This window comes from Coturnix japonica, chromosome 1 (assembly GCF_001577835.2).
Source record: "Coturnix japonica isolate 7356 chromosome 1, Coturnix japonica 2.1, whole genome shotgun sequence".
Taxonomy (NCBI): Eukaryota; Metazoa; Chordata; class Aves; order Galliformes; family Phasianidae; genus Coturnix; species Coturnix japonica.
In genome coordinates this window covers 120,575,128-120,596,584 of record NC_029516.1, presented here as the reverse complement: position 1 = coordinate 120,596,584, position 21,457 = coordinate 120,575,128, and the positions used below count along the sequence as shown (strand labels likewise).

At 38.3% G+C, this 21,457-nt stretch overlaps 2 protein-coding genes across 12 annotated transcripts in view; both read right to left on the bottom strand.

The window, feature by feature from the left end:
- The window catches only part of LOC107306797 (interleukin-1 receptor type 1-like), a 20,312-nt gene extending 17,868 nt beyond the window's left edge, over positions 1 to 2,444 (bottom strand). For 2 of the 4 annotated variants that reach the window (XM_015850162.1, XM_015850169.1), the window contains exon 1: positions 2,361 to 2,444. The gene's annotated coding sequence lies outside the window, so the exon portion shown is untranslated. Of the gene's footprint in view, positions 1 to 65; positions 193 to 2,360 lie in introns of those variants that run through there. The other 2 variants (XM_015850148.2, XM_015850155.2) reach the window with 1 other exon arrangement.
- Positions 220 to 21,457, bottom strand: LOC107306834 (interleukin-1 receptor type 1-like). Of its 8 annotated transcripts, XM_015850236.2 has the most exons (15): positions 21,325 to 21,456; positions 20,922 to 21,004; positions 20,023 to 20,097; positions 17,580 to 17,663; positions 16,299 to 16,365; positions 15,537 to 15,627; positions 14,467 to 14,698; positions 12,347 to 12,536; positions 11,253 to 11,427; positions 10,183 to 10,248; positions 7,085 to 7,205; positions 6,111 to 6,256; positions 5,089 to 5,232; positions 4,173 to 4,337; positions 220 to 3,271 (listed from the first exon to the last, which is right to left on the bottom strand). In XM_015850236.2, the coding sequence occupies exons 6-15, from the start codon at positions 15,538 to 15,540 to the stop codon at positions 2,913 to 2,915; spliced, it is 1,602 nt and encodes a 533-aa protein (XP_015705722.1). In that variant the 5' UTR covers positions 15,541 to 15,627; positions 16,299 to 16,365; positions 17,580 to 17,663; positions 20,023 to 20,097; positions 20,922 to 21,004; positions 21,325 to 21,456; the 3' UTR covers positions 220 to 2,912. The 8 variants fall into 8 exon arrangements, with proteins under 8 accessions (XP_015705722.1, XP_015705685.1, XP_015705693.1 ...); XM_015850199.2 differs by lacking the exon at positions 15,537 to 15,627; XM_015850207.2 differs by lacking the exons at positions 15,537 to 15,627; positions 21,325 to 21,456 and adding an exon at positions 21,113 to 21,246.

Here is a 21,457-nt window from a genome sequence, read left to right as displayed (position 1 = left end):
AAGCTCTCAGCTCCTGGCTAACAAGACAGAGAGGTTGTTAGTTCTAATGTTGTACTGATGCTAACCAGATTATCCCAATGGTTACTGAGACTCTATCTCCCCGCATTCCTCATTGAATGAAATGCAAATTAAGCAGTCTTGTCCAAAACACTTCAAATTAAGACAGTTTGCTATTGTTCATTTTCAGCGTGGAGAAACAAGGAGAAAAATGCAATGCTGTAAGAAAAAACTAGGTAGTGTTTTATTGAATTAAAAACAACCTTTTTTCAAAGTGACTTTACATAACACACATGAAAACTTCAGTCATACAAAAATATCAAAATAAACAAAACAAACAACTAAAAAATGTAGTATTTTGGCTCAGTAAAATACCTTTCCACCAAAGGAAGGCATAACAAGTAACAGTTTTTCATAAACAAGAAAATTCAAGAGGCCAGAGGTTGCTGGGACTCTGTTGGCTGGCTTGCAAACTGTCAAGGTGGAAACACAAAATCAGTATTAGTCCTCCAAGTAAAAATAGGGTACTTCCAGTGTCTAGTCTTCACATTTGATATTGGGATCTTCTGACAAAAGACCAAACCGTACAGCTTCTGTCCCACTAAATTCTTTTTTCAATGTGAACCACACCAATTAGCACATTCACCTTGCCCAGATGAATTTCAGCAACTTGAGATGGATCTCAAGGCTGTTTTACCATGATGGACTATCACCAAACACTATACTGAGAAGCAGATTTAGTGCAACAGCTAAGTGAATGTGATGCCTCATGACCAGAAGTGTTTCTCCCAAGACAATTCTGTCTTGAATAAAACATAGAATGAGAACAGAAGATAAGCATGTGAATTGGTTTATACATACATGACATTCTTTGTTAAAACATTCCAGTACCAAAACAGTTGTAAATACCCTGACATTCCCCATTTCCTTCTTGTCCTGAAACAGAATCTCATTGCATTCTGGTCAGGTACACACTCAGCTCACAAAGCTCAGAAGGTAGAGTATCAAATTTCCAGCATACACCAAGGTAATCAAATAACTTAAGGTGGGAAGGGAAGCTATTTCCATTGGCTTTGTCACCTGTGAGGCAGAACACAAAGGTCACACCATCCTATGGCCACTGGGCAGTTCTGAGGAATGGCACCTCAGACCACCAGTTTCTTTTGGTCAAGGATGGAGGGAAGAAAAGAGCCATGACAGAAAACAAACAAACAAACAAAAAATAACACTACGGTGTCAAAATGAAGAAAGCCATTTTCAAAGAGCAGAAGGATTCTGAAGGATGCAGAACATAAGTTTTTCAGATGAAAAAAAAAAAAAAAGTGGTATCAGAGATATCGAAGGTTCAATTCAAAGGAAAAAATTCTGCCTAATAAGGTATTAGTAGCAGTCTTTGAGAACAGCTTAGTAAGCAAAGGAATTTTACAAAGTAGTAAGCTGGTTGTTCAGCAGTATGCAGTGAGATTTACCAAAATTTGAGTTAAGGAGCAAAAGGTTCTGCAAAACAGAAGTTAATGGGACGCAAACACAAATCCAGAATCACAAGCAGCAATTAAAGGCAGATCTGAAACTCATGTTGCAAATCAATCATCGCAGTCTGACCAGATGCCTTCTCTTGAAATTCGTTACCAGGACAATTATTAACACTAGAGCAAACAATCACAAAGGAGTTAGTGTACACAACTGCAGAGCTTGCTTTTTTTGCTTCCTTCACTCTCTCAACTCTCGCTCGATCTCTCTGCCTTATGTGTAACTACCTACCTATCTTGCATTGTTATGTAAGCCAGAACTTCACTTTATTAACCAGTCTTGTGCCTTTTCCCTACCCACACACCATTAGCAGAGCTGTCATACTTTTCCCTTGGAAACACAGGCAATTGGTCATCACACCTACATTTTAAAAAAGCACAAAACCAGGTCAATATTTATCTTCCCAAAACACTTTTTTCATTGTTTTTCAACAAGGAACTAATCAATCAAAAATCACCAGCAGCGAAAGCAAAACAGTGCTTGTGTACAACTTGAACCCATGGGGACAACCCAGTTTTGTAGTCTGTGCCCTGAAGCACCTTTGGTTCTTGAGACGTCAGGGACAAAGCCAACAATTCTCAACTCTGCATGAGAGAATCTGTCATGAGCTCATAGCTCCGCATGGTAATAAAAGACAAATATAAGATAAAAATCCTCTAGACATTAAATCTTTTAAGACTAGGAACAGTACAACAATGATACTTTTAATGATGTCTGAATGGCATAAGGGGCCAAGAACCATGCAGTTCTTTAAATGCAAGATATATTAGGAAAGATACTCAACTCTTTGTCAAGTTGAATAGCATTCTGGGGAAGTTGGGATTGTCTCTTACCTTTTATCTTGGGTGATGCCACGCAGATGCACTAACGATGCAATTATCTTTGAGCAAAATGAACAAATAAACTTGTAACAAGTAAGATTCATGTCATTTCATAAAACAATGAAAACAATCGCTGACCAGCATCAACCAAGTCCATTATATAACATCACAATTGTAATTAATTTATACAGTTTCCTTCATACACAAACTGCTAGAAAGTAGTTTTCTGGTGTTTTTGTTTGTTTGTTTGTTTTTTAATGTTTAAAAAAATTAAAAAACGTTCTAGAAAATCACAGTGCAATTCTTGGAAGAGTTTTTATGTACTTCCTAACCGTTTCCATGTCATCGCTGTGCTGTTGATGACATTCCAGGATGTTCTGCTTATGTAGTCAGAAGAAAATATGATTCACTTCTGTAGATAAAGTTGTAGTACCTTCAATCCAGAAAATATGGATGAGACTGTACAAAACATATCCATATGACCTTCGATCAATCCACCACTAATTACATAAAATTTGTCAGCCACTGTCATTTTTCTGTTGTTACTCAGGGAGGATTCAAGTCTTATGGTGACAAATGAAATCCTGATGAAGATCCTTGTTTTCTGGATGGCATGTGGTAACGAACTTTCTTCCAGAACCTCGTACTTGCTGAGTGTGACCTTTCTGAGAAGTCCCCTTTCCATCGGATAGCCCCATACTTCTGCTTAACATATTTGATGGATTCTGGCATGTTTGCATAATCTTCTATTTTTTCAAGTTCAATCAGAATTATTTTTATACCGTCTTGGATAAGAGCATTATACACAGCAAGATGTTTTTCAGATGCATCTTCTAGAATACCATAGCATGATGGTTCTGGTACTAAGATAATTATTACTCTTCTACTTTGATGGATTTTTTCATCAGTAATACTGATCACAGCTGCAAAGAGAAAAAAAGTTGAGCAAAATGAATCATAGAATGGAACCATACAATCATAAAAAGGCCTGGGTTGCAAAGGACCACAATGAACATCCACTTTCAACCCCCTGCTATGTGCAGGGTTGCCAACCACCAGACCAGGCTGCCCAGAGCCACATCCAGCCTGGCCCTGAATGCCTCCAGGGATGGGGCATCCACAGCCTCCTTGGGCAACCTGTTCCAGTGTGTCACCACCCTCTGAGTGAAAAACTTCCTCCTAATATCTAACACAAACTTCCCCCGCCTCAGTTTAAAACCCTTCCCCCTTGTCCTACCACTATCCATCCTCATAAACAGCCATTCCTCCTCCTGTTCATACACTCCTTCAAGTACTGGAAGGCCACAATGAGGTCTCCTCAGAGCCTTCTCTTTTTCAAGCTAAACAAGCCCAGTTCCCTCAACCTTTCCTCATAGTAGAGGTGCTCCAGCTATTAAGATGGCATGTTTTTATTTGCTGCTACCCACGCATTCCAACTGCTTTGTTTACTGTTTAATAACTTGAGACAACACACTTGAGCTCATAAATAGGGACAGGATAAGAGTGTGCAAGCAGTTACCACGTGTTAGCTGTCTAAGAGTAGATTTGGCCAATGCAACACAACCTGATCACAGGAGAGCAGATGTTCAAAAGTTTGTTCTGCATAAAAAGAGCAAGCAAAACCATAGACCTAGATAAAGCTATGACCTTTTCACATTAATAGCTTGTTCTGATATGCAAATTTTTGTTACATGCAAATGGAAGACAAAGCAAACAATGGTCCATGGAAAGACATTGAAAGAGACCTGTTCCTGAGTTATATTTGCAGCTTACTTCAGCCGCCTATAAGAAAACTTGAGTACTATTTGTTTTCAGACAGCTCACCTTCTCCTGCTAAATCATTCCTTCCAAATATAAAGAGTTTATATCCACATTGTCTTTCTAAGACTTCTGGTAGTATCTTCAGAGCAAAAATATCTGATGAGTACAAGCAGCTCTCTCTGTTCTTTGGATATAGAACATAAGCATCATAGATCTTTCCATCTGAAACTAAAGAATGTGCAATGTAAGAATAATATACCTTAAAAATAGGATTCTAAAGAATTAAACAAAAAAGATATCGCTAAGTTCTGTTTCTTCTCCCACTCAAAACATTACTCTGGGTTCTAATCTTACTATTATCTAAGCATGAATAATTATACCAAGACTGATATATCTGCAGAATTGAGACTCCAGAATTTACTGTGCTAGATCTGAATAGGCAAGAGATCTGTAAAATTAAATATATTTGAGTATTCTTATTCAACCCTAAATAAATTAAAAAATACATTACCTCTGAATTATCTAGAAAATAGCTGTTCCAGTAGGACAACTGAGTGCTTTAGAATTCCAGCAGCCATATAACTATTAGATCATTCTTGTAACCAAAACACACCACTTAGATACAAAAACAAAATACTTGGCAAACTTCGAGATCAGAAGGACATTAAGTACATCAGAAAAAAAAAACTTCAGAAAGACCAGACATAAAAGACTTCACAGAAATCCCAATGAATATCAATACATCTAGTAGATATTTTCTGTTTCCCTACTGATGTGCCTTCTCTCAGATGTTTGGAAATGGCTTGTACTTCAGCATGCTACTCTTACAGACAGTACACCATTCAATGTTAGTCTGAATGCTAGGACATGACACAGAGAAAATGACATTCACAAAGACCAGTCACATTCCATGGAGACAATCTGCTCTGTACAACACACAGCATTCTCAAAGTACGCTTGCACTGCTACATAAACATACCTTTTTCACCCAGCAAAGGATGGCAGGAGCTTCGATACCAAAGCACAATATCAATTTTAAAGATTTTGTAGATAATGAGTATAAGAAATAATAAAAATATCAAAGAAAATCCTCCTCCAATCAAGTAACCCTGAATGTTCTGAACTGCAGTAAAATGTGGAATAAAAGAAGAGAGAAAACAAACAAAAATAGAGTTATAAATGAGAAACAGAAAAAGTAAAGAGATGTTAAAACAATCTATCCTTTTTTTAAATGCCGTCTAGTCACTAAGGGATTAGAAAAAGTAGAAAATGGTTAACCACTATCCTGACAATCTTTGTTTACAGTAAGCAAATAATTTGTTTATACTTCTGTAGCAAGCTAGAGCTCTGATTCACTTTCAGTCAGTCATTGTTTACAGTGTTGCCAGTTGGAAAATAACCTCTGCCAAAGGACTGGCTCACAGCTGGCAAAATCAGCTTTGTCACTCAGCAGACCAGAGAATCTTCCATAGCTAAACCAAAGAATAAAATAAGTGGTTGCTTTCTTAAATCTGGTGGTTTGCTTCTCTGTGTACCTGTTAACTACAAAGACTCAAATTCTTAAGTCTTGCATCTGTGGCTTCACAAGCTCATTTTACCTTTAGCGTAAGGTTTATATACTAAAAAGAAGTATTTCAGACCAGCCAGAAGCAGATCAATCATATCCAGTCTCTGAGCCAAAGACAGGGCATGCAACATGCAGCTGGATGCTCCCAGTCAACATGCATGAGTCTATCTAGAAGGTGGTAATGAAGCACGTGCATCAGTAATCCCATAACCTTTCCAAACAAAAGAAAGCAAAGTACATTCCAAGTGATATTTCCTAAAAATTTATTGTGAAGAGGAATATGAGAAAAAGATGCCACAAAGGAATATACCCACTTGTACTGCCCACTTAGCTCAAAGGTACATTACAAAGTTTTAGCTTCAAGTAGCGTGGTGTCAAATTATTTGGGAAGTAATCATCAGTGAACTTAATTTTATCATGATGGAGCAGCTTACCTGGGTGTTCCAATTTGATGTATGATGTAAATTCTTGAGAATCATAAATGAAGTGACAGAAGAATTTATAAGCATAATCCTTTAATTTCACCTCAGAAATGTTAAATTTCGTTCCAGACACAGCAATCCCATGAGGCAGTCCCTCTCTTTCATTGGGAAAAAGAAAAAAGAAAAGAAGCATCAACAGAAACTGGAATCACAGAAAAGAAAAAAAAATCATCTTTAAAACAGTATCCAACATGACACTATCCAGTTTTCACACTGATGATGGAGGCGGCAATGCTTCTGCATGACTCTGAAACGGCCAGTTGAGAAATCCCCTCCATCCTTCTCTGCACTTAGTTTTAAGAATAATGGTTAGTGGCAGCGGTTGATGTGATGATAAAACAGATAGTATGCCCACAATTTGCTACGGTATAGATTAGTCACTCAGAAATACGATCCTTATCTTTTGGAAGAAATTACTACAACTTTCTGGTTTAATTTGCACTTACATTACTTAAATGATAAAATATATATAACCCTAAATATTATCCAACAAGAGCTTCTCCTCTGTGTACTTTGAAATCAATAGCCTACCAATTTAACAAATAAAAATAAGCAGGGTGATTAATTTTTTTGGCCTTAAAACAATCTTTGCATCCCACATTAATGATAGAGGACAAGATGTAATCTATTAATAGAAGGGATGCATAAAAACAAATACATAACTAAGCCTTAAAAGATGATATATTTCATAACAACTTTCTAAAAGTCTGCATAAAGTTGCTTCAATCTATTTGCATCTTTAAGAAATTGCTTGTATTTTTTAAATCAAGCATGACGGATTTAATGTACCTGATGCAAACTTCTAATCCTTCTATGAATGACTCTGGCCATTAACCACTAGTCAACTGCACATCAAATTCACTGCAAATTTCTACCAAATGCATCACGTAGAAACGTGCTTAAGTTCAATGTATAAGAACACTTACTCATAAAACTGTTCCCTGTAGGTGCTGTCAAAGCTATCAACATCTTCATCATTAACTTGCCAGTACGGAAGCAAGCCATACACACCACTTGATACATTGCATTCCATGACTACATGAGAGCCTACAAAGCAAAACAAAAAATTAAATACAGCAACTGAAAGAATTTGCAACAAAAACAGATTCAGGCACTATGGGGACAGCTAGAAAAAGAGGGGTAAGGAAAAACCCACTTACCTTACAAAAAGCAGAGTCCACAAAACTCATCCATTTCTACTCCACTGCTGGGTGTCTCCCATCTGGATGTGAATTCCACCCTAAACGTAGGTATCTGAATGTTCATGTCTACAGGTGAACTAAATGTCTAAGCTAGTAAAGGAGTTCACCTCCAATGGAATCTGCTACTGGAATGGATACGTGGGCCCTTTCATCTGAATGGCTCTTCAGACTCCTCTGACTAAAGATCTCCCAGGTTCAAATCAGTTGCCTGTACATAATACGGTAACATTTCAAAAACATCTGTATGGTGCAGGTAGATTCTCTAGATCTTCAGGAAACCTGCACAGCTAGTGTAGTCAGTTCATCCAAAACAGCACCAGACATCTATGTACAGGCAACTGAATTAAGCCCCTATTAATAAAGGCACAAGTTGAAGTCCTTATGTCACATGTAGGCACCCATGGGTAGGTACCTATGACCTAGAGCTGCATCCTGTTCTCAGTGAAAGCACATCTACATCAGATCAGAGTCTTTTGGCCAACGTTGTCCACTGGAATGGTTTCTGATTACACTCACACTCTGCTTTCAGAACAAGTTCACCCATCTGTAAGATCCTTTGCCATCAAGAATCCAGATCTTACAGTATGAGTATTATACAACATCATTAAGAAAGCAAGTCAAGTTGCAGAATGTATTTATCGACAGTGTACTTCAAACAGTTCCATTTACAATAATGGAAGCATCTTTCATGAAATCCTTTCCTTCTTAGATTTACCAACAGAAGTTAGGTAATGACCTCAAGGTTTCATTTCCTAGAAACACAGATCTAGATGCTTCCACCAAGGGATAGTCTCTATCCAAAGTATGCATGTGAACTAAAGGCTTATTCCAGAGTAATTACTAGAACAGAGTTTACACAGAAATCACAGATTCTCTTCAATCACCTCCTTCCACAATACAGTCTGCCTGAAGACGAGGTTTGGTCTATTGCATAGTTCTTCAAAAGGAAGAACATCCCACTAAGCAAAGGCCCTGCCTTTACATACATTTGTGAATGTACATTAAGTTTCTGCACAACCTTCTCATGTCATTCCTAATTCAAAAAGGATTTCACATTCTACCCTGCAGCTAGGCATTTTAGCAGGAGCAATGATTTTCTTTTTCCAGTGTCCCATTAAATGTATTAGACAGAGAATATTACTTTTGAATAGTAATCTTAAAAACAAAACAAAACAAAAAACAAAAAAGGCAAAAAGAACACCCTTCCTTCTACCCAAGTACAGAGTGTTTTAGGTGACTGAAATAAAAAATTATTATTTAGCTGTATATCTTCAGAATGTCTGTATGTGCAAGAAGGAGGAATATTGACGTTGGAATTTTCACTCCTTTGTAAAGTACACCTTTTCTTTAGTCTTGAGAAAAGAAGGCTGAGAGGGGACTTGATCCAGGTTTATAAATACCTGAGGTGTGGGAGCCATAGTGGTGAGGCTGGTCTCTTTTCAGTAGTGTGTGGGGACAGGACTAGGGGTAATGGGATGAAAGTACAGCATAGGAAGTTCCGCATGAATGTGCGCAAGAACTTCTTTACAGTGAGGGTGACGGAGCACTGGAACAGGCTGCCCAGGGAGGTGGTGGAGTCTCCTCTGGAGATACTCAAGACCTGCCTGGACGCCTACCTGTGTGACGTGGTGTAGGGAGCCTGCTTTGGCAGAGGGGTTGGACTCGATCTCTAGAGGTCCCTTCCAACCCCTACAATTCTGTGATTCTGTATTTAAGAGCGATCCATAATTCTCTGGCCCTGGTTCCCATATGATTCTAGTGCCCCACCACAACCTTTCCTCTGGGCTTCTTTAATAAACTAACTGCTAGTAACTGCTTCCTCAAAACACTGCCAGACATCGTAGACCTCTCTGCACTAGGAAATTGGAACAGCCACTCACATTTCTCCAAGATCAGTTAAAGCCCTTTTTGTTTAAAGATTTTATTGGAAACAGTTCTACTTGGTACAAAATTATTTTAAAAAACAAACACAGTTCATGTAGTTTCAAAACTCATGTTTCTAGGCCAGATCAGTACAACACAATTAATACATATGGTGCAATCTAAACATGTATAGCTCTTCTTAGGAAAAGGCTTGCATACTACACTCTTAGCTCACTGACTCACAGAATAACTGATGTTGGGCAAAACGTCAGTACGTTTCTAATCTTGTTTCCTGTTCAAAGCAGGACCAGCTATGAGAACAGCCAAGGCTACTTGAGAGCTTTATCCAGTCAGGTTTTGAAATCTCCAAGGACAGACAATGCACAGCTTCTTTGGGCAACTTCACTGCCTGGCTTCATTGGGAAAAAATTAGCCCTTTTATCCAGTCAGAATCAAAGTAACAGCATCTGGGATATCCATGAACTAAGATTTCAGTGCTTTACAAAAGATCAAAATCCAAAATCTTTTAATTCCCTAGAAGGGCATAAAATCCATTTTCAAGAGAGGGAAGAGAGATAGGAAACATACAGGAAGGGAAAAGCTACTGAAAATGGTAAATATCCTAACACGTCGCATACACATAAACATATTTCCAATGATTCTGAAGATATGCCAAGACACAGGCAGCAAGAAATGGTACAAAGGATAGATGGCCATCATCAAATATAGACCCATCCAACCTGACACTGCTGGTCAAGAGACTCCGATCTCAGGTGCACTCTGTTATTCTATCTGCAAACTATTTGCAGGAAATCATGTTCAGACATCTACCTTCCTCAATGCACATCTACATACCAGTCTTGTAGAAATCACCTGAACTGTTAATATATTATTTCAGAAAGGTGGGGATTTTATCTGTTAACCAAATTTTAACAGTTTCTTACACAGTCACTACTTACCAAGTTCTACTTCAATTGTATTGTTGTTTGGATAAATAAATTCCGGTCTCATCTTCAGTGGACTTTCTGAAAGAAAATAAATAAGTAAGTAACACCTCTGGGCAATAGGAGTTTCTCAACTGAAACTTTAACTGAAAGTTTTGCAATGTTTTTGTTTTACTGTATGATTTTATTGTAGCACTGTATCTACAGCCAGTTTCAAATTCCCAGTAGAAAATCTCTTAATGAGATTTGCTACACTCCAACTAAATTATTCTTTTAGCTTCCAGGACAGAGTACTTCAGTTTATCTTAAAAACACTTTTTTTTTAGGTCTTAAATTCAGTAGAAATTTATATAGATATAATATAAAACCGCATAACAGAAACAAGATCAAAAATAATGCAGTGAACTTTGTCAGAGAGATAGATAAGGAAGAGAAAGAGGAATTAACACAATGACTTAATCTTCTAGGTTGGGCGAGTATCTATTCAAGTAAGAGTTAACATGCACACAAACTGGGCTAGAATTGTATCGCTTTGCACAATACAGAGACTCACTGATATTGTGCTACTGCTCCTGTATTGTCTATTTAATCTAAGAGTATTGACTCAGTCTAAGAAGATGGACAATTCAGCTCTAGCCAGCTTTTCTCATAGGACTACTGTCACGGTAGAAATCAAAGTTACCTACAAAAACATATGGAACAACAGTGCCACCACAGGTTCTGCTGCTCTGATATCAATAAAAATTACTTGTTTAGTTTTGGTTTAATGGTTGTTAACATGTTTTTTTGATTTTTTTTGTTTTGTTTTGTTGTTTTGTTTTGGTTTTTTTTGCAGAAACAAAACCACCACACCAGTAACCACTGCATCCTTCTATTCCTAACCCCAGATTTCTCATTTCCCTATTACAATTCTTTCTCAAAAGCCATGTTCAAGGGTAGCACTGTTGCATTCGATGAAAAAGTGATTTGTAGCTCTAATCCCACAGAGCTGAAAAGTGTCATACCCAATTGCTTATGCCTGCATACAAATAACTACAACAGAGAAAAAAAAAAAAAAAGAGAGAATAAAACCTCTGTGTTCTTACCTTTAACCTCCAGATTCATGGTGCGTGAAACATTATATTGTTTTCCCATATATGTATATACCATACGACATGTGTAGTTTCCTTTGTCTTGTACAGTAACATTGAGGATCAAGATGGCATTTTCACCCTCTGCCAAAACAAGACGCTTGTCTTCAAGAAATCCAGACTTACACTCCTAAAAGTATCAAAAATGCTTGTGATGTAGGGGACTTATCATGTAAATAGACTAAAAGCCGTGACATCTGTAGCAGAAGTTAGAGAATAGATGCCTATATTTCTAATTCACTGAGATGAAATTGAGCTTTTATAGCAATGACTTGTGATGTTGGGTGTACTATCACTTCTGTGGCAATGGTAAATGTAGTGAGAAATTCCTTTCTTTTCCCCAACCTACATGCAGTTTAGAATCACTTCATCTCAAAAGAACCTTGATGCTGTACCTGTTCAGCTTATCTCAAGCAGAACATACAGACCCATATACATACTTGAAAGCCAGCATGAGAATTAAGAGCTGCTCTACAATTTTACCTCAATATGAAAAAAACCTCATACCTTTCCAAGCCTGCATAGTCTACAGAATATTTTGCTAGATTCAGAGCAGCAAGGGGCATAAGAATAATATGCTATAATCAACATACTGGCAACCCTGCATATAGCAGGGGGGTTGAAACTAGATCATTGCTATGGTCCTTTTCAACCCAGGCCATTCTATGATTCTATGACATAGGACAAGCCTAATCTTCAGAGAAAGTGAAATAGCTTTGCAGAGCCTGGTATTTAAAGAAACATAAGTATTTAAACTCATCACCTCCACACTTTACCTACTGACTTATCACCCATGTCAACTGCATATTTCACGAATTAACAAACATAAGCAACACACATATAGGAAGGGCTCTGATAGAACCTACAGCCTAGATGTTCACATATTGTCTCTTTAAATATGTATCTCCTGCTAACAGTGTGGCAAGATAGATGCCATGTTCAAACTGCAGCATAAACATTTCCTTTAAAAAGCTTCAATTTACAGTTACTTCATAGCACACTTCAAAAAGAATATTTCCTTCTATATCTTAAATAGATACGCACAATACCTTATACCAGTGTATTTCAGGATTAATATTGTCTTCATCTTTAAAGTTTTCTAGATCAGGACATATAATCTTTCCAGAATTTGCACTCTTCACTATTTGGTCATACTTCATTTCTCCATTAAAACACATATCATTATCATTCTTAAAAACTTTTAAATTTATTATTTTTTGTTTAGAGCGGTTCAGACTCCTGTAATGAGAAGAGCAAACAAATCAGGTCATTAACAACGCAGCCTCTGTTTCCAGCAAGTCAGGTAATTTATAGAGAAGATATATTAGGACTTAAAGGGACTTTAGCACCTTCACCAGCTGAGCCTGTATCATCATTGCTACAATCTCTCTAGCTCTTAAAAATCGCCCTCAGTTCCTCCTTCATTTTCATCAAGAGAGACTGGAATAACCTCTCGTGTTGTGCTGTGAACGAAAGTGAAATCCGCTCTGGAAGTTCTACCAGAGGAGAATCCAGAACTTCTCACAGCTGACACTGTGGAGTCCAGAGCAGCAACCTTAGCCTTTTTGTTTTCAGCTCTATCTTTGCCCATATACATTAGTGCATGGTCACCCAAAGCATAACTGCACTCGAACGCTTTTGGTCTTAGCTAAACTCAAAGTAAACAGAAGTAGATGGGTTGACCTCACTGATGATAATCTTAGAAGGGACAATCGATAACTTCTAGCACGGAAGAACTTCTAACACAAGAGAGACAAAACATTTGAACATGACATACACCAAAGTACAATATCAACATGAAACCACTTCTGAGAGCTCACAGAACGCTGAGGAGAATTTGTGGTATCAAAGCTCTGCAGAAGATGTGCTACTACAAGACAGAAATAAAGAAATAGCCATTATTAACTTCTGTTTGCTCTTCATTTCTTAATGGCATGCAAAGTGAGATGTTTTCAGAAGAGACAGGTACATATTTACATGGACTTGGCTACAATTTGTGTACGCTGCACCTTGGTAAGTTTTAAGATTAAATCTTAAATGCATGATGTGCAAAACATAGCCTACAGTAAAATTTACTACATGTTTTTTGGCATGCTGCTATTACACAAGCCAGACTTAGAAGGTATGATACCCAAGAAAACACAAAGCAAGCGTGACTAAGTGAAAACTATGTTTATTTTTTATCTACTTAGTTTTGAAATTGTTGCATTTCTTTCCTATTTCAATCTTAGATTCATTTCTGAATCTAAAGCAAGAAGCTGCAACAGCCTGTGACCTGTGCATACATTGAAACTTCTTCCTGATCACTGTTACCACACTCACATCCCAAACCTTTTCAACAGAACTGGTGCACTGTATGTACAGCAGTACGTGTAATGACGCACTAGTAAAACAACACTTGGGTCACCTAAAAAGACTGCATTCGTTGTTCTTGTTGTGATGTGGCAAGACCATGACAAAATAAAACAACTTATTTCTGTGTGCCTTGCTGGCATTAATTTCCTGCTCAGCACACAGTGTATTTCAGCACTGTAAGTAAGACTTGACCTGAAGTGGTCATTTCCAGTGCACTAATTGAAAGGAACCTATTTCTTCTCTTTATTCTCCATGCACATAAATCTCTTTAACAATGCTGGGGACACAATATTCTCGCTATCCTTAAAGCTGTCTAGCACACTGCTTTGCTCCCCAAAATTGCAAAGCTATCCAGGAAGTCTGCATGCGTTGATAGGCTGTAACATACAGAGTTTGCTATTCATAGCTCCTTCTTCCATTCAACCACATTAAACGATGAAATTAAAGTATTATTCTGATCTGTCACTATCAAACAGCTATATGAACACAGAAAAAGCTGAAGGAATTAAGACTTTTTACAGTGACCTCACGCTTCATCCAAAACAAACAACGCAAACAAATAGAGAAATTAAAAACCCCAAACCACTATCAATATTATTGCCCTTCAATGTAAGTTTCCCTACAAAACACTTCTGCAATGCCAAATTCAATACATTTGGAAGAAAAAAGGCAGCACACCAAAAAGTGTGGTCAAGATATCGCTTTTAACTCATCTAAGATCACTTCCCCCCCAAAAAATCATCATCTGTACTTCGAAGTCCCACAGATATTACTACACTGTAAGCATTAGTAATCCATTTGTTTCACTCCTTACCTTACTTCACATTCATAAAGTCCAGAATCTTCAAGTGTTGCAGGAATAAACCAAAGCAAGCCCTTTCTCTGATGGATCCTGGCACGTCTCTCTGTGGTTATCGGTGTGTTACTACCATTTTTATACCAAGTCAGATTGTAATCAGAGTGAAGCATTGGTAGTGTAATTATTGGGCAACTGATAGCTGTAGGTTCTCCAACAAGAACAAAGTAATTACAAATAACACATTCTTCTATTAAAAAAAAAAAAAAAAGAGAGAGAGAAAGAAAACTTACTAATGCCTTTAGTCTATACATACTATTAATATCCATATACTCATTTCAATTTAAAATAATTACATTTTCCATAATTATTTACCATTACAACACTGTAGGACTACTGTTTTTATCTCTGTAGTACCTTCTGCCTGAGTAAACACATACTTTACAAAGCTTAGGTCAAAATTTCTCTCAGTTACCGTAGTCAGCAATAGTCACACAGCAAACCATGATATATGAGGATATGTGGGATTTGCCAGGCAATACAAACTTTACACCTTTTGTGTCCTTCCTAATTTCAGCATGATATCACTTATGCAGAATTATCAGACTCTTAGTAGACACTGTCTACAAAAGACATGGACTCTATACACTACTCTGACAATTATGACTGTAGAGCCAAAAACAAATAAGAGGGGGAAAAGAAAAAAAGGAGAAAAAAAGAAGAAATAAATAAAAAGAGTCTGACCTGAAGCAGGTGATTATATGGAATTAGATCAAGATTTCCACATAAATAATATTAAATCTGTGAACCAACACATAATATAAACTAAACTCGAAGAGATGTGACTTTTAGATAAGGAAATCTTGACTACAACATTTTATTTCCTTGCTGTATTTGCCATTTCTCTCCTCTCTGTCTAAAGCAGCACCTTTATAAGTATGCCTACGTAACAAGATGACATTACACGATTGTGTGTCCTAATAAGGAGTTTCTAAACATCAGTTAAAAAAGAAATACAGGAGGAAAGAACGGCAGATACTGCAAAAAGTCACGAAGAAGTCTATATGCTTAAATTGCTTAGAAAATACCCATTTCTCAGAGTCAGCCAGTTGGCCATGATGCACATTTTAAAAGCTTCCAAATATTTGCATATATATGCAATACTGAATTCTTAGGAAACTGAAAAGAAAAAAAAGAAGAAAAAGAAAAACTTGGCAATTAATTTTGCAAATCTTGCTGAATGAGGATGTAAATCCAAAGCTCATCTGATGAAGTCTTCAGTAATTTTCCTCCCTTAACAACATCTTGCCACCTAATTTAAGCATTTGAAATACTTTCCTACAGAGCTATTTCCCTTAATATTAGCCTGCTTATGCCAAGAACAGCAAGATAAACACCATTAAATTTATGTAGTCAAAACTCTACTGAGAACTTAGATCTACCATTAAAAATATTACTAATTAATTGCAAATTAATTAGTAATAGTAAACTACTAATTATTTGATCTCTACCAGTCTGTTTTCAGGACAAGAGATTCATCACACCTCATAAGGAAGGCATTTAAAAGCTAATGTTAATTCAAGGAGCTAGTCTTTTCACACTTTCTTTAAAGGAATTAGGGAGAGGCTACTCAAAGCCTCAGTACTCTAAATTTATGCCAGTGTGTCCTAACCACCCCCAGCACAATTTCAATCCAAGAAAAGGTATTTGGAATATTTTCAGTATGCTAAAGCAAAAACATACTAAATACAGTATTTTCTCTCAATAACTCCTCTCTACTACACATAGTCAACTTGTGTCTTTTAGGCTTTCTCTTTAAAAGAGTAATTTCAAAAACATGTCTAACTTACCAGCGCTGAACAAAGGCGTAAGTAGAATTAAATGACCAATAAGCAAAAATGTCGATGTCATCTTATGCTGTAAGGCAAAATTATTTTCCGTTAGTTTGGTGAAAGCATTCCAAGCTGCACCATCATCTGCCCCCCACATTACTCCTTAAAAACTGAGGTCAAGCATTAGTCACCTTGGAGAGGGTAAAATGGGTTTGGCAGTTTAACCCCAGCCTTGGAAAATTTCAATGACAGGAATAGATGGTGCCTGCAAAGGCTGCTGAGTTTTCAGCTTTGCACTACAGCTTCCAATTTTTTACTGGAAAAACTCTTGTGTAGAAGTGCATTTTTCATTTGCTAGTAGGTTAAGGCCCCCCAAAAAACCTTTCACGCAAATGAATTTACACCTGCATACAGCAATATAAGCTATTAATGTTTAATTTAGATAACAAGACATACTAAGCTCTTCCTCTCTCCACACATTTACAAAAGACACAATTGCAGAGATATATAAAGTTTCAGTCTTCAAATTGAGCTTGTACAGTTGAGGCAGCACTACTTTTGACAGTAGGTGGACTTGCAGTTCTTTGCTGAAGAACAAACACACTGTAACTCCAAGGCAGGAACTTAAATTTATGTCTAAGCGTGACAGCATTACCAAATGTGTAAACTGTGGCTACCATGAATTGTTGTGGTCATTGAAAACAGCAAAACCTTCAAGGCATCTCAGGTCTCTGTTAGCTTCCCCTAACAAAGGCGTGACTGAATAGAAACCACAGCCCTTGTATCCCAGAACTGGCTTCCACGAAACCTTTATATCTTAACCAAGTTCCCTCTCTGATTTTTTCTTGGCAAGATGTCATCAGAGCCCTTCCCAAAACATCTACTCACAAACAGCTTGAAAACATTTAACCCCTTTCATTTCTGACATAGTTTTTTGCAGGCTATATATTATAGCTGTTGTGTCTTTCCTACATAACTATCCTGCCAGATGGATAAATACATGTTTTCCCATGTAACAGGTATTACAACTTATAATGAACACAGATGCTGGTCTTCTACTCAGCTAGAACTGACTTGGAAGAAGAGAAGACATTCTCTGAAAAATATACACTGCCCTAACTCACTTTTATACTCATCATAAAAGCAAATAAGCCACACTAGCTACTTCTTTCAGAGCATTTCACATACAGATGCCCTGGGACAGTAGGATAGGTCATATGGAACAGAGGGCAGTGCTGGAATATAACCGCGCAAAGTATTTATTTGTTTCGGACAGCATGTCTGAAAAAGCACTCATACCATAGCCTTTATTTAGTTGCCTTGTATGTGGTTTTCTGGTAACTTGTCAAGGAGCTAATGGTAATTCTTGCAGCTTTAGTTTACCTGGTTAAAATGAGAAGGAAAAAAGAGGGATTGTATGAAACACATGATTTGGACAACAGTAAGCACATAAAGAGCCAGTCTTTTTCTACAGACATCCTAAATATAAAAGCAACTGCTTCACTGTGTCTGCACTGGAGACACAAAAGAGTGCCAACAAAACCAAAAGTAAAGACTGACCAATTGGAGAATACTGTTTTCTACCAAAAAATAAAGCGTATGAGTCAACGTGAGCAACAAAGCCAGACATAACCAGCCACTATTTAAGTTTAATTTGACCACTAAAAGGAAATGATGCCTAAATTTGGGGTAAGAATAAACAAGTTACTATTACTTTATGCTAGAGATCAAGTCTTTAAGGTAGTTCTATTCTTTAGAAACACCCTCCCCACCAGTTCAAATGCTGCAAAAGTAAATCTTTGAAATTCTGAAAAGAAGCAAAGAAGACTACAGTTTATGCAGTTGAAATACCAAATTGTATACAGGGCTATTCTATTCCGACTAGCGCAGTTTCAAGTAACACACAAGGTTCTTAGAAACATTCCTTCTCAAGCAGAACATACAGTGAAACATTGTCAAAAATCATTGATGTGAAATAGCGAACTTGGTTTAAAAAAAAACAGTTGTTTGTCCACATACCTATTGATTAACCCTGTACTGTCTTCTAACTCAGTCTCAGCAATAAGCGATGCTACTGTGGTAGGACTGCAGAGACTCCTACTCATGTAGAGAGAGCACCAGCTTTACCGCCTACATACTTAGTTTGAAGTATTCCTTCAGTTCAAGACTTGCTGAGCTCAAAGGAAACATGTATGCATAGTCTTTAAGAAAAAAAGGGGGGAAAAAAACCACTCATCCACCAATCATGTTTGTGGTTTGATCTACTAAAAGAGATAAGTTTCGATTTCCGAGTTACTTTTCTATCTTCTCATAGATGACATACAACTTACTACTTCTCCTTCTATTTTCTAAAACTAGCATCTTGAAAACAGAAAATATGTGGACCTCATTTAGGATACTGACTTTTTGTTTTTATGGGACACCTCTCTTCACAGAGCCTACCATTTACTTAGGCACACTGCCAACTCTAAATGCAGTAAGAACAGCTTTTAAAGATATATTGAGCTCTTAAGTCTGCATGTAGCAAGATTAGCAAAATTGTCCTGCAGGAAGCTTTTCAAAAGGCATAACTGTATCTTTGTTCTCCAAAGTTTAAAAAGATTTTCTTCTGAAGGCCAATACAATGACAAAACATTCAAAACAGCTTAGGACGCATCTAATTCCTACAATTATTAGTGCGTTGCTATTAATTTAAGTGGCTTTCAATTCTGATCACTACCTACAAGGACTTGTTACTGCCAGGGGGACCAAGAGTCTCTCAATCTATAAGTCACGAAGAAAAAAGGCAGAAATTGTGACTTAAGGCAACCAATCAGCATACTGGCAAACAACACAGCCTGAAGGCATAAAATGCCTCAATTGTGCAGCATATTTAAGGGAGTGAGCCTTTTAAGTAAGGCTTTTATTGAAGTTTAATTGAAACAGTGATGAGAAGGGAGAAAACAAATGTTAATCAAAAAAACGTATGTATTTCCTCCAAAGCACAGCCACCAAGACAAGACTAAACCCAGTACAAAAATTCTTACAGATCACACATTACTCTTTGGCATGGTTTCTCCCGTCAGCTGGGCTTCGCTAAGAAAAGCAAGACAGATTCTCTACAAGCCAAAACCTTGTTACCTGGCTACTCTGAGGTCCCAACTCCTTTGTCTAAGATGTTATTATATATGTAGAATGCAGTTGATCATTTTACAGGGGTGTGCATGAATAGGCACGCAGAAAGATGCACAAGCACCCTCTGAAAGAGGACCTGGATGGTCACTGTGGTAGTCTGGCTCTTTATAGTGATGACCACAAATGTTAGCCCTTCACTGCTTCCTTTTCAGGCTACAGAAAAGCAATAGCTGTAAGTGTAAAACCATTACTCAGCAGAATTTGTTTAATTCAAATGAAGTCACCCCAGTCAAAGAATGCCCACAAAGTGGTTTGCAGTGGTTACATTCCTATAAGCAAACTTCCTGTTTAGCTCTGAGAAAAGCACTAGGTAATGTAGATTTATATTCTAAGGAAGATATTCATTGCAAGTACTGCCTCACCTTTCACCACAACATGGGGAGAGAGAATGAGGAAAAAAAGATGGCTGTCTGTAGATGTACAGAACCAACCATCAGTGGATCTGAGCACAACCAAAAGCTGCCTACACACAGACTTCCACTTCACATTAAGTTAGAGTCAGAGAGAGCAGCCAAATCACCTTGAAGGAACCGACTTTATCAGTATTCAAAGAAACTGAAAACAGTACCTCCATTCAGCACCAAGTAGAAGGAGCTCATTTTGCAGTCACAGCTTCTAAGAGTTTTCAGTATCATTTCAGCTCCTGTCGATATAAAGTAATGCGACAATATTCTTATTTAAATCCAGAGTAAATTACGACCTTTTCACTATCGCTTTCAGAGAACAGTTATGAGCTATTTAAATGGCCCAGAAGGGCTCACAGAGGTAAAAATATAAAAGGGATGCAGAATAATATAAAATTTTAATTTAATTATTAAAAAATGAACTCCATATTTTCTCTTTTAGGGACTGACTTAGAATTATCTAAATTAGGAATGGTGCTACAAAACAATTTCTGTGCAAAGTCTTATGTCAATTTAGCAGTTTTTAGTGCATTCTGATTTCACAATCGCTATGAAAGAAGAGTGTTCACTTAGCAACTCTAAGTTGCTTTTGAGAGCTCTACCTAAGCACGTACATGCGGTCCAAGTCAAACAAGCCCGAAGTTACCACGCTCAGGAAGAACAAAGCCAACAAACAGCACTTTCCAGAAGTCCCTGATGAAATACCCCAAATTTAAGAGCTGCTTCTGGAAAGAACCATAAAGGTTTCTTCTACTCAAGAGCTGATAACTCACTATGGGGCTGAGGGCAGCTGTTCTCAGGCTCTGCTGCAGAGTCCTGCAGGCTGCTCTGCCAGGGCACCGCTTTCACCCAACAAAGCATGAAGGAGGCAAGAAGCTCTCGATTTAACAGCAATAACAAATTATAAAAGCCTTTGTTTGATCACAGTTGTGCAATAAGCGCACGTTTTTGCAGCGTTTTACCACGCCAAGATTTGCACCAAGCTTTGTCCTGCTTCCTGCTCTAAGAACTTGTAAAAGAAGTGTGGCTGAGCTCTGCGATCCCACGCTTTTCCTCTACGTACCGCACTTTCTACACGCGTTTGTACAATCCCATACATAGCGAAGAAGCCGGAGGAAAATAACTCCTAAGAAAGCGTCACAAAACCTGGAAAACCAAATGTTGTGGGACTGGTCAAACACAGCGCAGCCGAACCCGCAGCACCCCTGAAAGCAGCAGACAGCTCTTCTGGAGGGCGCTCAGCATTCAGTCTACCTGCCGAGGAGCCGATCCCCCATCGGGACCAGCCAGCCCCGCCTCCAACCCACGCCGCACAACGCGGGGCACACGGGAGACCCTCGGGAAGGAAAGGCCTTCCCGGCCCACGCAACGCAATGTGGCGGCACGGCAAGCGGCCGTAGCCCCAGGCAGCCCGCGGCAACGCGCTTCCCCCCCGCACACACACACACACCGCAGCCCTTCCTTACCTCCATCCGTGCCCCGAGCATCGGCGGCCACCCCAGCCCCTGCCACACCGCGAGCGGGCAGCAGCCCCCGCCCCGCCTGGCTGCGCACCGGAGCTTCGCTCCGCCCAGGGGCCGCCTCTCGGCCGGCGGAGCC